Consider the following 14,987-nt stretch of genomic DNA (forward strand, 5'->3'; position numbering starts at 1 on the left):
CAGCTGGCACGCACGAAAATAAGGCAACCGGCCCCGATTTCTCTACAAATATGAAAAAGCAGGGATGGGGGGCATGACTGCTTATAATGAAGTCTGCAGACTGAGAACTGGAAACTGCTTGTTCTACTGTGTGTATACCCCCCCCCCAGAACCTTGGTACCTCAGCCCCACCAGAACAGGCATTCCTCAAATAAATGACAAATCAACAACTGGCCACTGGTACCCTCTGCTGGGAGGAAGAGTTTTGTTCCTCCTAACTCCCCCCTCACAGTCCTCCATCCACCCAAGACTCTCTCCCATGACCCCCCCACTCTGTGCCCATCCTGACTACCCTTTGCGGGGAAATGGGATTAATTATGCAAATGAAGTCCACGGGAACTCCGCAACTAAAGTACCCAAAGAAAGAAGCAGGCCCAGGGTCTCTCAGACAGTCCCCGTCACGGATACTCTAAAGCTCCCAGCATGCCATGCGGCAAGAAGAAATGCCCACAAGGCTCACATTCCTCCAAAGAGATCAATGCATTATGGGTATAAAATCACAACTGTCAGTCACTCATTCCCAGCATAAAGTATAAAATGCTGTTTTCTGGTCCAATCTCACTAACTTGGAGCCAATGGAGAAGCCAAACCCTCTTAATTTCAGCCATCAAAATGAGGCCTTTGTCTTTCGTGTTAAACAAATTCTGTCGCCTTGACGCCTTCCCCACCGCGCCTCTCCCGAAGCAGACGGCTAACTAAGGCTTTCCAAGGCAGCAAAGGGCATAGTGTTATATGGCTTTGTTCACCAGTACGTTCCCAAATATCACTGTGCATATACAAAGCTATAATGACTTCTAATGGTGCTATCATCCCATAGTAATAAATGACTACTAAAAACAGACTTTTTTTATATATCATTACTATTCAAACTACACTTTCATTCAAACCCATCTGGTATAACGGCTTATCTAACACAGAGTGACAGTGAGTGTGGAGCACAGGACGCTGACTGTGGCAGGTCTCTCCATCACAGGGCACCAGCACACAGCCGCTCATTTCAGGCCACAAGAAGATGGAGACATGCAAAGTGCATACGCAGGGGAAGGCGGGCTTCTGAGGGCGGGGTAGCTGCCCCCCCACCAACCCGATTTCTTCCCCATTAAAATTCCAGGCTCTTGGCCCCCAAGGCCAGGAATGACCAACACCAAACGATGTGGAATCTTTTTGAAAGAAACAGCTGAATCAGTCCACCCCTTCACAACGAAAGAAGGTCTTGCACTGTAGCCACCCCCCCCCCCCCCAGACCTAAACGCCTCAGCAGAGAAGTCTCTCTTCAAAGCCAGTCGTGCGTGTAACAGCACAGGGAACCACAAGCGGAACAGGAGCCTTCCAGTAATCTCTCCATTAGCGCCTGCGAGAACAGAATCGCCATCAGGCTGGCACAGCGAGTCCTGAGGAACCAGCAGGGCTCTGCTCAAAAGCACCAGCGTCTCTTGCTCCTGCTTCTCCTCTTCCTCCTGCTCCTCCTCCTCCTACGAGGCAGATCTATACATAGCAGCAGGATTTCAGCCTCCCTGACAGGCCATCCCGCACACCCAAGCTGGGGTTGCGCGACTGGCGTGGCACGGGGAAGCCTACCGTGGGCGACGGCGACAGCAGAACAAAGCGTGGAAAAAAACTCACAACCTTCTGTGAAAGGGCTTTGAGCCAAACGATCAGAAGGCTAAGATCCACCTGCAGACCCACTCTAGGACTCACTGGATCAGCCTCAAAGAAGGAAGGTGGTTTCAGAATATGGGAGTCTATTAAATTCAGCTACAAACGCTACATCTCATGAAAAAAAAAGTCTTTCATTATTATTAAAAATTAGCTATTTGGTGTGCAGGAAAGACTGGGGAATGCAGGTGTTTGTCTCAGGTCTGCAGCAAATGACAGACAAACGACAGCATCCGCTTGCCGTCTCTCTCTCTCTCTCGCTCGCCCCGACCTTCTTCCACACACCAGGAAGGGAATGGATGCGTCAAGTTCCTCAATGTGTGTTTTATACCAAACCGAGCTGCACCAACGGATCCCCAAGAGCTGACAGCGCCTCCAACTGGCACCGTTCATTTAAATATAGCTGAATGAGCAGTGTGGCGTTTATATAAATGTTACATAAACGTTATATAAATGTAAAGTCCCCCCTTTAACGCTCCCATTCTTTTTCGCGATGACAGATGGCAGAAAAAACACACATCATAATTTCCCAGGCTGTAGGGGGAATACGGCTGAAGCGCAAACAGAAAACAACGGGAAATTCTGGCGAGTCGATGGGATGAATGACTTCACAGCATCTCACATTTACAGGCCTGCAGCGTCTACACAGCGACACCCCCCATAGTGAAACAGGAAAATAACTTCTGCCATTCTGGGTTTTAACTAAAAATGCCACACCACTACATTCAGCCAGCTCGTACTTTGCTGTTACTCTCGATGCCAACAGTCTGGCCAAATGGTGATTCACTGGTGAGCAGTTTTTATGTTTAGCCTCAGATTTCTGTGGCACAGTGAGGGGAGACGGTCAGGTATTGCGTTTCTTCGAAGGTGGTACAATATCACCTGGGTAATGCAGAGGACTGAAGACGTGTATCGGCCCAGCCACCTTCCATAATCCTGGACCGGGTCACGGGGGGGGGGGGGGGTCACAGAAGGGGTCACGAGAGGTCATGGGGGGCTTGGAGGCTTTCAGCAGGAGGCACAGAGTATAGACACTGTGGGCAGCTTATGTGTCTGTTCAGCCCAGGCAGCGGCGGTCCCCACAATGTAATGTAAACATAATTCACACACACACACACACACACACACACACACACACACACACACTTGGCAAATATGTAAAACACACCAGCATTTCCTGCTTCTCAACTGAAATTGACTGCCTGAGGGCAGGACCATCATCTCACACGAACCGCACACTGATTTCCTCCTTTCATACTTCCCTACAGTAGGGCCTGCAAAAACAATGTTGGGGGGGGTGCATCAGGAGCCATATTTATGGGGGTGTTAGGGAACAAGAAGGAACTGATCCACCGACACGTCTGATAAGCTCACACAAGCGGCGTCTGCTTGCCTGTTTGATAATCGATACTGATGAATGCTGTGCCGGGAAGCTCCGCACTGAGTGTTCTGTCCTGAAGCGACAGGGCTGCCCCCCCCACCTGTCCACCCCCTACACTTCTTGGTTATCAGTCATTACCATGCAAACACCAAACTGTGAATGGTAACATTATTTCGTCTCTATCTCCTTCACATGACGATCAAGCCACCTTGGTTTCAAACTGACGAACAGGCTGATTCTGAAATGTCTGTTCTAGTGGCAGGGAGGCCAGCTTCCCTGAGATTTTCAACCCAGACACACATGCACACGCATTTACATGCATGTCACAGATTTGTTACCTTGTAAATAGTCTGTAGGGTTTGCAAACTACCCCAATGCTTTTGATGCAGCTAATATTAGGTTTATAATAGAATGATACATATCTGCTGCAGGATTTCTTGCATGAGCAGGAGGGTTGGCAACCCTGTATTGGTATCATGGAAACTCTTACACTAACATATATGGCCTGGTGTGCTGATTTAGTGTTTATAACCACTGTCCCTGTGTGTGTGTGGAGATTGTATACTGTCCCTGTGTGTGTGTGGAGCTTATATACCGTCCCTGTGTGTGTGTGGAGCTTGTATTCTGTCCCTGTGTGTGTGTGGAGCTTGTATTCTGTCCCTGTGTGTGTGTGGAGCTTGTATTCTGTCCCTGTGTGTGAGTGGAGCTTGTATACTGTCCCTGTGTGTGTGTGGAGCTTGTATTCTGTCCCTGTGTTTGTGTGGAGCTTGTATACCGTCCCTGTGTGTGTGTGGAGCTTGTATTCTGTCCCTGTGTGTGTGTGAAGCTTGTATACTGTCCCTGTGTGTGTGTGGAGCTTGTATTCTGTCCCTGTGTGTGTGTGAAGCTTGTATACTGTCCCTGTGTGTGTGTGGAGCTTGTATTCTGTCCCTGTGTGTGTGTGGCGCTTGTATACTGTCCCTGTGTGTGTGTGGAGCTTATATAACGTCCCTGTGTGTGTGTGGAGCTTGTATACCATCCCTGTGTGTGTGTGGAGCTTGTATAACGTCCCTGTGTGTGTGTGGAGCTTGTATACTGTCCCTGTGTCTGTGTGGAGCTTGTATACTGTCCCTGTGTGTGTGTGGAGCTTGTATACTGTCCCTTTGTGTGTGTGGAGCTTGTATAACGTCCCTGTGTGTGTGTGGAGCTTGTATACCATCCCTGTGTGTGTGTGGAGCTTGTATAACGTCCCTGTGTGTGTGTGGAGCTTGTATTCTGTCCCTGTGTCTGTGTGGAGCTTGTATACTGTCCCTGTGTGTGTGTGGAGCTTGTATACTGTCCCTTTGTGTGTGTGGAGCTTGTATAACGTCCCTGTGTGTGTGTGGAGCTTGTATACCATCCCTGTGTGTGTGTGGAGCTTGTATAACGTCCCTGTGTGTGTGTGGAGCTTGTATTCTGTCCCTGTGTGTGTGTGGAGCTTGTATACTGTCCCTGTGTGTGTGTGGAGCTTGTATACCGTCCCTGTGTGTGTGTGTCTTTCCTTGGTTTACTCCAGGTCCCAGCCACTGTCTCACAAAGCACGCCTAGCTGAGCTGACATGGATAAATTGTCCATAATGTGTGTGACTCTTTTTGTGGGCAATGGACTGGCATCTCAATCAGAGTGTTACCTGCCTTGTTACCTGCACTGTCTGCTATAGGCTTACTGCCTGCTGGGGTCCTGTACTGGGTAAGCGGTTATGGAAGATGAAAGGAGTGAAATGGCATGCTTAGACCGAAATGCCAATGCTGAGGTGTATAATCCCACATGCTGACTAGGCTGCTGCGTTAAAGGTCACGGACGTCACAGCCAACAGTAGTGTTATTTACCCTAGGAATTACAATAAAATCACACAGCCAGAAACTGCTGCAAATTACACGATAATTCCCCAGGCACGTGTGGATTTCCTCCGGGAGCTTTTACAGTGAAAAAGCAGGAGGTTAATCGGACAAGTGTCCTGAGAAGGACTGGCATCCTGCTCCACAAACCAGAGCCTTAGAGGTCATTGTATGGTTCTTTCTGGCACCTCAGATTCAAAGTGCCTGAGCTCTTACCTCTCTCGCAGTTCGGACCTCCAAACCCCAGGGGGCAGCGACACGCAAAGGATGCCCACTGATTCGCACATGTGCCCCCATTCAGACAGGGGTTTTTGCTGCAGAACTCCCTTTTAGAGGGGCACCCTGGAAATATCAAGGGATTTTGAAATGGGTTACTGCCCCAAATTCATTCCCACAACAGCCACTGAAACTTAACGTTTTAGAAGCACCGAGTGTCTTTATAACCTTATACACTATAAATAATAATAGTAATAATAGTAATTATCCACTAAATATAACATAGCAATACAATGACATATAAACATCACAGGTCTTCACTAAATTATTAATGTATTCTAACTAGACCAGGGGTCTCCAACGCCGGTCCTGGAGAGCTACTATCCAGTAGGTTTTCTGTCCTACCTGGCTTCTGATTGGCCAGCCCTGTTCCTGGTATTTACCTGAGAACAGGTGTGGCTCATGAGAAGCCAGGTAGGATAGAAAACCTACTTGACGGTAGGTAGCCCTTCAGGACCGGAATTGGAGACCCCTGAACTAGACAAATTTTATTTCAACTCCATAATAACTTTTTAAATAAAATGAATAGCAATAGATATAATTATGGGGAGATGCTATTTCATTCAGATTAAGTATAACGATTTATGTTACCTGTACCTTCATAATGCATTCATAATGCATACATAGAACATTCATAAGCAGCATGTAAGTATACCTTAACATCCTAACATACCTTACAGCTTTAATATACATTAATAACAAACATTATATAATAGTAACAACCATTGAAATAGTATAATCATGTAATGTTTTAGGTTTGTTATTAATGTGTATTAAAGCTGTTGTTGTATGTTAGGATGTTGAGTTATACTTACATGCTGCTTATGAATGTTCTATGAATGCATTATGAATGCATTATGAAGGTGCACTGAATCGTCGATAATCCATAATGAATACATAAGAAAGGTGCAGTTAATGTAAAGCGTTACCAGATTAAGCAGTGATGTAAGTCATTTAAGTATATTCTTAATTCTTGTATGGCTACTGCATTAATGAAGATATTCTGGGGTTTTTTTTCTGAATTGTGCATATGTTTGTTTACAATTTTATAACTTTTAATTTGACCATGAAAATATCAGCCAACTACATTGAAACATCCAAGACACAAATGCCCCTGACATGCACCCCTACACCCCTATTAGGCCCTCTGCACGGCCCATGACATACCTGGCATGGTACCGTTGTTAGCAATGTAGCCGGCCATGTCCACAAGCTGCCGGTCAATCTGCAGGTCCTTCATGCAGCCCACAAACTGCCGGTTCCGGACAGGGAAGTCCTCCGGGAGTCTGGGTACACCCCCCAGGAGTAGGGGCCCCGTCAGGTCCAGGGACCTGGGAGAGGAATAGCACACAGAGGACTGAAGACATGTGTGACTGTTAAAAATTGCACAGAGGACTAAAGATATGCATCACTTTTAAAAACTGCAGAGGACTGAAGATGTGCATCACTGTTAAAAAGTGCATAGGACTGAAGACGTGCATCACTGTTAAAAATTGCATAGGACTGAAGACGTGCATCACTGTTAAAAAGTGCATAGGACTGAAGACGTGCATCACTGTTAAAAAGTGCATAGGACTGAAGACGTGCATCACTGTTAAAAAGTGCACAGAGGACTGAAGACATGCATCACTGTTAAAAATTGCACAGTGGACTGAAGACATGCATCACATGCATCAGATGTTTCCATGGCAATAAACATTATGCTCACTTGTGGCATCCATGAGGCGTTCATTTTTTATGATTATTTTTAAGCTGTATATCTTTAAAATATTCCCATTTACAAAATTCCCATTTAATTCTTCACAGCCAACTCGTGAATAATTCAACTCAAGTTTTTGTAATTATTACATTGTGGGGATCAGATTTTTTCTGGTCCCCACAAGGATAATCTCAATTTTATAAATATCTGAGAGTGCAATCAAAAAACTACAAATGCCAAACAATATATATTCTATAGCTCACAAATTCAATCAAGTGATGCTTTGTAACATCTGAGCAAGCCCTGAGATTTGGCCGTCTTATCAACATGGGGTGTCACTCAGGGATGCATGTGAAGGTCGTGAGGGGACTCTGCGTAGAGCCAGAGGGGGATAATGTGACGAAAGGCGGCCCATCTTACTTTTTGGACCCCGACTGGCTGCCCTGGGCAGCGCAGGAATAGTTTCCGATCATGTGACCAAACTTCAGAGCAACAGACGTGTCGCAGTCGTCCACTGTCACCACGGCGACCTTCTGCTCGGAGGGGCCCTGCGGGAGTCCGGCCTGACTTAGGATTGGCTGGAGAGGATGGGATTGGGGGGGGGGGGGGACATTAAACAACGAATCAGTGACAAAGCTCCCAAGATTTATAAAAAGAAATTGCTAATGTCTGGTGGAACAACAGACAAACAACAACTAACCACAGACATATAAAGTCAATAAATAACATATAGCCTTTAAATTGACTTATGACTCGTATTAGTTAATCATTTATTGAGTCTTTTGGTCAATGAGAGAAGGGTTACTTTTAACAATGACCAGCATGTGAGATGAGGGACATGGATACCCCAGACACAGGCCAAGCCCAATGGTCAGCTCCTTCCACTCGCCTTTTTATGGAGACAAAGCAATCTTCTTAAACCAAAGGCGATTGGAGCATTTCCTGCAGAAGCAGCAGTCTTGGCTGTGGGCTGGGCAGGTCCAGCCTGTACACGGAGGGTGCTAATAGCATCCCTGCTCCACGCGGCAGGGGCCATGACATTTGGACATATTCTGCGCGCCAACAGATGGGAATTTTACGCAGCATTATGAGAACAGTTATTCATGCTTGTTTTCAAATCCGAGCCGGGCTGGAGTCACCTGGCCCGTACAATGCCATGGTGAGATGGGAAGCACTCTTAGTCCTTAATCTTTTTCTTAACCCATCTGTCTAAAACTGATAGAGTTTTATTTATTTATGAATTTGGCTGATGTGTTTGTTAGAGTGAGTCTAACCCAATACCCACCTGACAGGAAGCCGTATGGACACTAAGCCTTACCGTAAGAAAGAGCCAATTACATCTACTGACTTAAGTGCACAATGTGGGATTTGATTCGGACAAAAGTATCGTCCAACAGGCAAAAGCGATAAAAAGGCCTCCGAGGTTCATTTAGGAATTTTTGCCTTAAGGGTCCCAATTTCCTCAGAGATGTTTTCTGTCTCTATGCCCTCTCTTTGGGATGTGCGCTCTTTCCAAAAGCAGGGAATGAAAGGCTGATTGCAAATAAAAAACATCTAGCAACATTCCTGCTGTTTAAGGACAACAGCTGGTAGACGAACAATATCCATCTATCACACACACACACACACACACACACACACACACACATACACACACACACAGGGCAAGGTACCTATCTAAATAGGTACGCTCCGTTCATTTTTATGGAGAAAACTCCGATCCCCGCATTTTTAGTTTTTTCATTGGATTCAGGGATCTTTGTGGGGATCTGAAAAATGGGCCCACAACATAAATATAACAGGTTTTTATTACATTATGGGTAATATTTGGTTCACCAAAACATCTGGTCTCATATAAACCACAGACAGGGTCACCAAGACATCTGGTCTCATATAAACCACAGACAGGGTCACCAAGACATCTGGTCTCATATAAACCACAGACAGGGTCACCAAGACATCTGGTCTCATATAAACCACAGACAGGGTCACCAAGACATCTGGTCTCATATAAACCACAGACAGGGTCACCAAGACATCTGGTATCATATAAACCACAGACAGGGTCACCTAAAACATTCAGCCCCAGATAAATCATAGACCAAACCTGCAATAAAATACTGTATGAAGGAGATACAGGTGCAAAAATGACTGACTTCCTGGTGAAAACCCGCATTTACACTTAAACGTCCACAGGCCATATCACACTCAGCCCAGGCCCCTGTTATTGGAATCTTCAGAGAAAAGCTTGGAACCCAGCTAATGATGCGTTAATTGACGTGTGCTAAAACCTAATTACCGATACCCTAAAAATTCCCCAGTTTCCAGACGCTTCACAGGCTACACTGGTAGGTGCATTTCTGGAGCACTGGCAGCTGAGCTACAGATCACCCAGAATTATTCTGCTCGCGTGGCTAAACCCAGCTAACGGATGCCCCTGATTCCAGGACAACAATCAACAGCCTCCGGCAGCTATTCTCCAACGCAGCCATAGTGTTTGTATCCTGTTAGAAGCCACTGCCTGGCATACAGGTCTTCCCCAAAGGAGCTTGTGGGACAGGCACCAAGGTCAGATGTTCCAGACTTGGGGGAACATGCTGGAAGGAATACCTGCAGAGTGCAATGGGGCGTATCGCTGAAGATGGCCGTCCTTCAGGATCATTCCGGGCTTGAGCGCAGATTCCTGCCTGTTAGCAGTTCTGGGTCAGCCAAGAGACAAGACACTTGCGGACGTCACCACGCGGGAGAGAAACGAATAACACAAAGCTTGCGATTTAAGGTCCTGGAAAGGGTTGTGCTCTTTGTACAGCACTTGACCCAAACTCCATAAAATGCCCATATAAACCTCAAATGACAACAAGTCCACATATGTAGGTCTGTAACAACCAATCAGAAACAAAAAATTAGATCGCCAGACCTACAATACAATACCAGTGGGGACAAGTGTTTAATGTCAGTTCATAAGGAATATTTCATTGATACTCCTATACAAAAATGACATGCCCAGTCTTAGAGCCTATGAATGAACCTGCTGTGATAAAGTTTAGTTCACAAAGAGAACGACCACGTAAGAGGGGTTTGTGCCCAGCTCTGTGTTCGGTCTAGGTTAGAGGGGATAGGAAGGATCCAGTATAATTGCCACGGTAGGGGTTGCCCGAATTTGCTTTGCCCACTGGGGCCACTAAGAGCTTATGTTTCCATGGTGCCTCAGGCCGACATGCCATGTGACAACAGAGCAGGACGACAGCCTGCCAAGCACCACACCGTCCCCATGATCCCTGTCGCCTGACAAGCCTGTCATCCCTCGAAAACGGCCAATAATGGCACTGAAATCCGCCCTCCCACAGCAGACGATGCGTGCTGCTGCCCTCTGTCATCGCGATCCACGTCAGGTCAGGTGACTTCTGCTTACAGCGAGCAGATGACTCTGTCGGAAGGCTGCTATAAATAGACACACACTTAAAATCATTCCTGAGAAGCACATCAGCCTGTCATCGAGCACGATGCACTCCAGGGCGGTCATCAGCAGCACTGATTCAAACTGAGGACCTCCCGTCAAGAAAAACGAACAAATGAAGATTAGGACAAATTTAAAAAATAACCATCTGCAGTCATTCAAGCCGTCTTTGATCATTATCATCATTACGGCAGAGATGCACTCAAATACTGTACGTCCCTAATGGTCTCTTATCAGTCACAAAGTTTTTAATGACTTGCAAATGGAAACTTAAAAGAAGTTTCAAGTTATAAGCATTTTAACTATTTATGAATCGTAAATGAGAATGACAAACACATGCACACATACGTTCAGTTCTTTTTGAATTCCATACATTTTCTTCTGTTTCAGTTCATATTCACAATATTTGCCAAACAGATCCTTTCTGTCCTCAGGAAAAAGGATTTAGCTTAACACCGCTTAACATAATAACCCTGCTGGATATGCATTAAAAAGATTCTGATTATGCAGCTTTGCCTTCTCCGACTTCACATACAGACATCCGTCTCTCCGCTTCTCCAGCTCAGGGTCACTGCACGCCTGGAGCATGTCCCAGAAAGCGAAGGGCACAAGGCAGGGGACACCCTGGATGGGATGCCAGTCCATCGCTGACCAGATATGCGCGCCATGAGAGATTCCAGGTCACCACTTGACCTTACTACATGTTTTGCGCAGTATGAGGAAGCCTTATTAGTGGGAGGATATGTGGGGAAGGCACACAATCTCCTCTCATGGAAACAGAACGTATCACATGGAGGCGCGAGGCCAGTGTTCATGAAGACGGACACCGCTCTGGAGGCGCGAGGCCACCGCACATGAAGACCGACACCGCTCTGGAGGCGCGAGGCCGGCGCGCATGAAGACCGGCACCGCTCTGGAGGCGCGAGGCCGGCGCGCATGAAGACCGGCACCGCTCTGGAGGCGCGAGGCCGGCGCGCATGAAGACCGACACCGCTCCGGAGGCGCGAGGCCGGCGCGCATGAAGACCGGCACCGCTCCGGAGGCGCGAGGCCGGCGCGCATGAAGACCGACACCGCTCCGGAGGCGCGAGGCCGGCGCGCATGAAGACCGACACCGCTCTGGAGGTGCGAGGCCGGCGCGCATGAAGACCGGCACCGCTCTGGAGGCGCGAGATCGGCGCGCATGAAGACCGACACCGCTCTGGAGGCGCGAGGCCGGCGGGCATGAAGACCGGCACCGCTCTGGAGGCGCGAGGTTGGCGCGCATGAAGACCGGCACCGCTCTGGAGGCGCGAGGCCGGCGCGCATGAAGACCGACACCGCTCTGGAGGCGCGAGGCCGGCGCGCATGAAGACGGACACCGCTCTGGAGGCGCGAGGTTGGCGCGCATGAAGACCGGCACCGCTCTGGAGGCGCGAGACCGGCGGGCATGAAGACCGACACCGCTCTGGAGGCGCGAGGCCGGCGCGCATGAAGACGGACACCGCTCTGGAGGCGCGAGGCCGGCGGGCATGAAGACCGACACCGCTCTGGAGGCGCGAGGCCGGCGCGCATGAAGACCGGCACCGCTCTGGAGGCGCGAGACCGGCGCGCATGAAGACCGACACCGCTCTGGAGGCGCGAGACCGGCGCGCATGAAGACGGACACCGCTCTGGAGGCGCGAGGCCGGCGCGCATGAAGACCGACACCGCTCTGGAGGCGCGAGGTCGGCGCGTATGAAGACCGGCACCGCTCTGGAGGCGCGAGGCCGGCGCGTATGAAGACCGGCACCGCTCTGGAGGCGCGAGGCCGGCGCGCATGAAGACCGACACCGCTCTGGAGGCGCGAGGCCGGCGTGCATGAAGACCGACACCGCTCTGGAGGCGCGAGGTCGGCGTGTATGAAGATCGGCACTGCTCTGGATGGGCATTATGTTGCCTCAAACATAAAGCCAGCAGCTTATTTCAAAATGACTCTTCAAAACAAGGCAGACACTGCTGTCTTCCTGTTAAGTACCAGGCCTGCTGTCACATGCTAATGTGTTCAAAATGCCTGGAATCCCACGAAACTCAAAGTACTTGGAATCATGGTTATATTTAGGTATTTCTATTTCCACATTGGCTGATTTATGTAAAAGAAATCTCTTTTTTTTATCTATCTCAGGATTTTAGAGCAACAAGAACCTTCTGAAATGGTATCATCTAACAGAGTTCTAAGGTGTGGAGAGTATTTTTTCCCCATATAAATTAAATTGGCATATAAACGAAACATCTGCCAGAAATAAATGTTGCATTGAAAGTGAGCTATAAAGAGTCCTATTGTACTATTCTGTCATACAATCCCAGCAATATGGTATTTAGATTTAGAGACATTTTTTAGAAGCAGTCTAGACAAACGGAGAGCATCAGCTATTACCCATGAGCTTCTGGGAAATGCTTTTGCACTGCAGATGAAAAGTGGTCCATGGTACATTTAGGATGATGAGATTCAACACCCCCCACCCCCCCCACCCCCCGCCATCCGAAGCCGTACATAATTTGAGAACAATTAAAAGCTTCGGTTATAAACAAGCAGGGGACAGAGAATCGGCTGAGACCAAGCGAGAACATTTTCTCTGCTTCTCAGATTCAGTCTCTCACTGTCTCTCACCTCGCTCAAGCCTCTGATTGTAATAGTGAGAACATCCGTCCATTTTCCATAACCACTCACCCTCTGCGGGGCCTTTGAGAGCCTGGACTCATTTCCAGGAAGCACAAACCCTGCTTGATGGGATGGCAGTCCCTCGCTGGACCGCCACACGCATATTACGGCCAATTTAGAAATACCACTTCAGATAATTGCATGATACTGGACTGCAGGATGAAACTAGAGTCCTGTGAGGAATATGTCAACTGCACATGCACAGAACGGGGGGGGGGGGCTCCCCAGCCCTAACCCACGGAGGTGTGGGGCCCCAACTCAGCCCACTGAGGCACAACAGCACCCCCCAGGAACGCAATAAACAGTGATACATAATTTAAAAGTAATAAAAAGTAATTAATAACAATTTTTTGTTTTTTTTTTTCATATGTGATTGTTTCCAAACCCTTCAGCTATAAGCAGTTCTGAATCTCACGTATTGTTCTACAAAGGAGCACATTTTCTATGCAGGAACACCACCGTCATTTTGGTTGGGTTTATTGTTCAGCTCGTTCAAACAAAATTAATTAACATCTCAGAAAGAACAAAAACTTCAGAAACTGTGTTCCTAGGACGGGCTGCAGGACCACAGCAGGCGCGCAGGGCCCCACAAACGGCGAGGAGGGCAGAGGGACAGGAGGCTTCATCCCTGCCTGGCATGGCCGCCGTCCATCTCGCAAGCTGTTTACTCTCAGGCCAAGTGAGCCGGTTGGGCCTCCTGGCAGAGCCCGGACTAATACTGGGGGGGGGGGGTGTCTCACCCCCCTCACCATTTGGACCAAAGCTGGTGCTGTCAGGCCTGATTGAAAATTACATATTTGCTCTTCACTGCGACAAAAGGGCCCCATTACAAGGGAGGCAGTTTGGAACAATCTGGGAAACAGAGGGCTGCTGTAATGAGCACAGACTTGGAGCCTGTCACCCAGCGTCGCGGGTGGGGGGAAGCCAGGGATGGGGAGAGAGAAAGAAACGTTGGGGGCCGGGGCTTGTCATTGGCCGAAAACCATGGCAACCTGGAGGCGAAAGCTCCAGGGCCAAATGTCAGCCTGGCAGCCTGTATCGCCCCTTTTCTCCCCCTTTTCAGTCACACGAGAAGAAAACTGCCTGATGGAAGCTCTGCCCCCCGCCCCCCCATAATGGTTATTTCTGTGGGTGTTTGTGACCTCAAGACAGCGAGCAGTGTCACCCTGTCCTCTCAGCAATGGCCTGTCTTTGAAGGACATCAGACAGTTCCAGCTGACCGTAACAAAGAAGCAAGAAAAAAGCAGATAGATAGATAGATGGACGGACGGGCAGATGAATGGATGGATGGTCGGATAGATGGATGGATGTGTTTTCCACTTCTAACACTAACCCCCCCCCCAGATTGTCTAAATTACTCACCTCAAGCAAGTGAGTGAGCTTAATTGCCAGCCCTAATAACTTATCACATCCAGGAAGGACCCCAGCCTTATTCACTATGCTGCTGGGACAGGCTCCAGGCCCCCCTGGAACCAGGATAAATGGTTAAAAGATGGATGGATGGATAGATGGATGGATACACTATAAGGACACTAACTAAAAGGATTTTGTTGCAAATATGAAACATTTTTGAGTATTTTGAGGGTATTCAGAGCGGCCTTTCTACACACCACTCCTACACGTGTTATATTTGTTATTTTTGCACTAGTGACCTCCCTGTTTGCCTTAGCATGTCTGGCCGTTCTCCTCTGGTCTCTCTCATTAGCAAGGTGTTTTCACTAACAGAATAGCCGCTGTCTGTAAACCCTAGGCACCGTAATGTGTGAAAATCCCAGGAAGGCGGCTGGGATCAGCAATCACACCACATGTGCCAAACAGCCAAACAGCAACCAGACTCGTTGACCATGTCACTGTTTGAAGGATCCAGTTGGATGTGTTAACAAGCAGGCATAACTAACAGGCGAAAGATGGCAAAAGCATGAACTGAATGCTGCATTTCAGAAA

General features: G+C 48.2%; 1 protein-coding gene across 1 annotated transcript in view; it reads right to left on the reverse strand.

The window, feature by feature from the left end:
* celsr2 (cadherin, EGF LAG seven-pass G-type receptor 2) overlaps nucleotides 1-14,987 on the reverse strand; it is a 77,240-nt gene that overhangs the window by 20,957 nt on the left and 41,296 nt on the right. Inside the window, 3 exon segments of the mRNA XM_049023878.1 lie at nucleotides 5,149-5,274; nucleotides 6,376-6,539; nucleotides 7,328-7,485. Coding sequence (XP_048879835.1) covers nucleotides 5,149-5,274; nucleotides 6,376-6,539; nucleotides 7,328-7,485 — 448 coding nt within the window.

Source organism: Brienomyrus brachyistius, chromosome 8 (assembly GCF_023856365.1).
Source record: "Brienomyrus brachyistius isolate T26 chromosome 8, BBRACH_0.4, whole genome shotgun sequence".
NCBI classification, from domain to species: Eukaryota; Metazoa; Chordata; class Actinopteri; order Osteoglossiformes; family Mormyridae; genus Brienomyrus; species Brienomyrus brachyistius.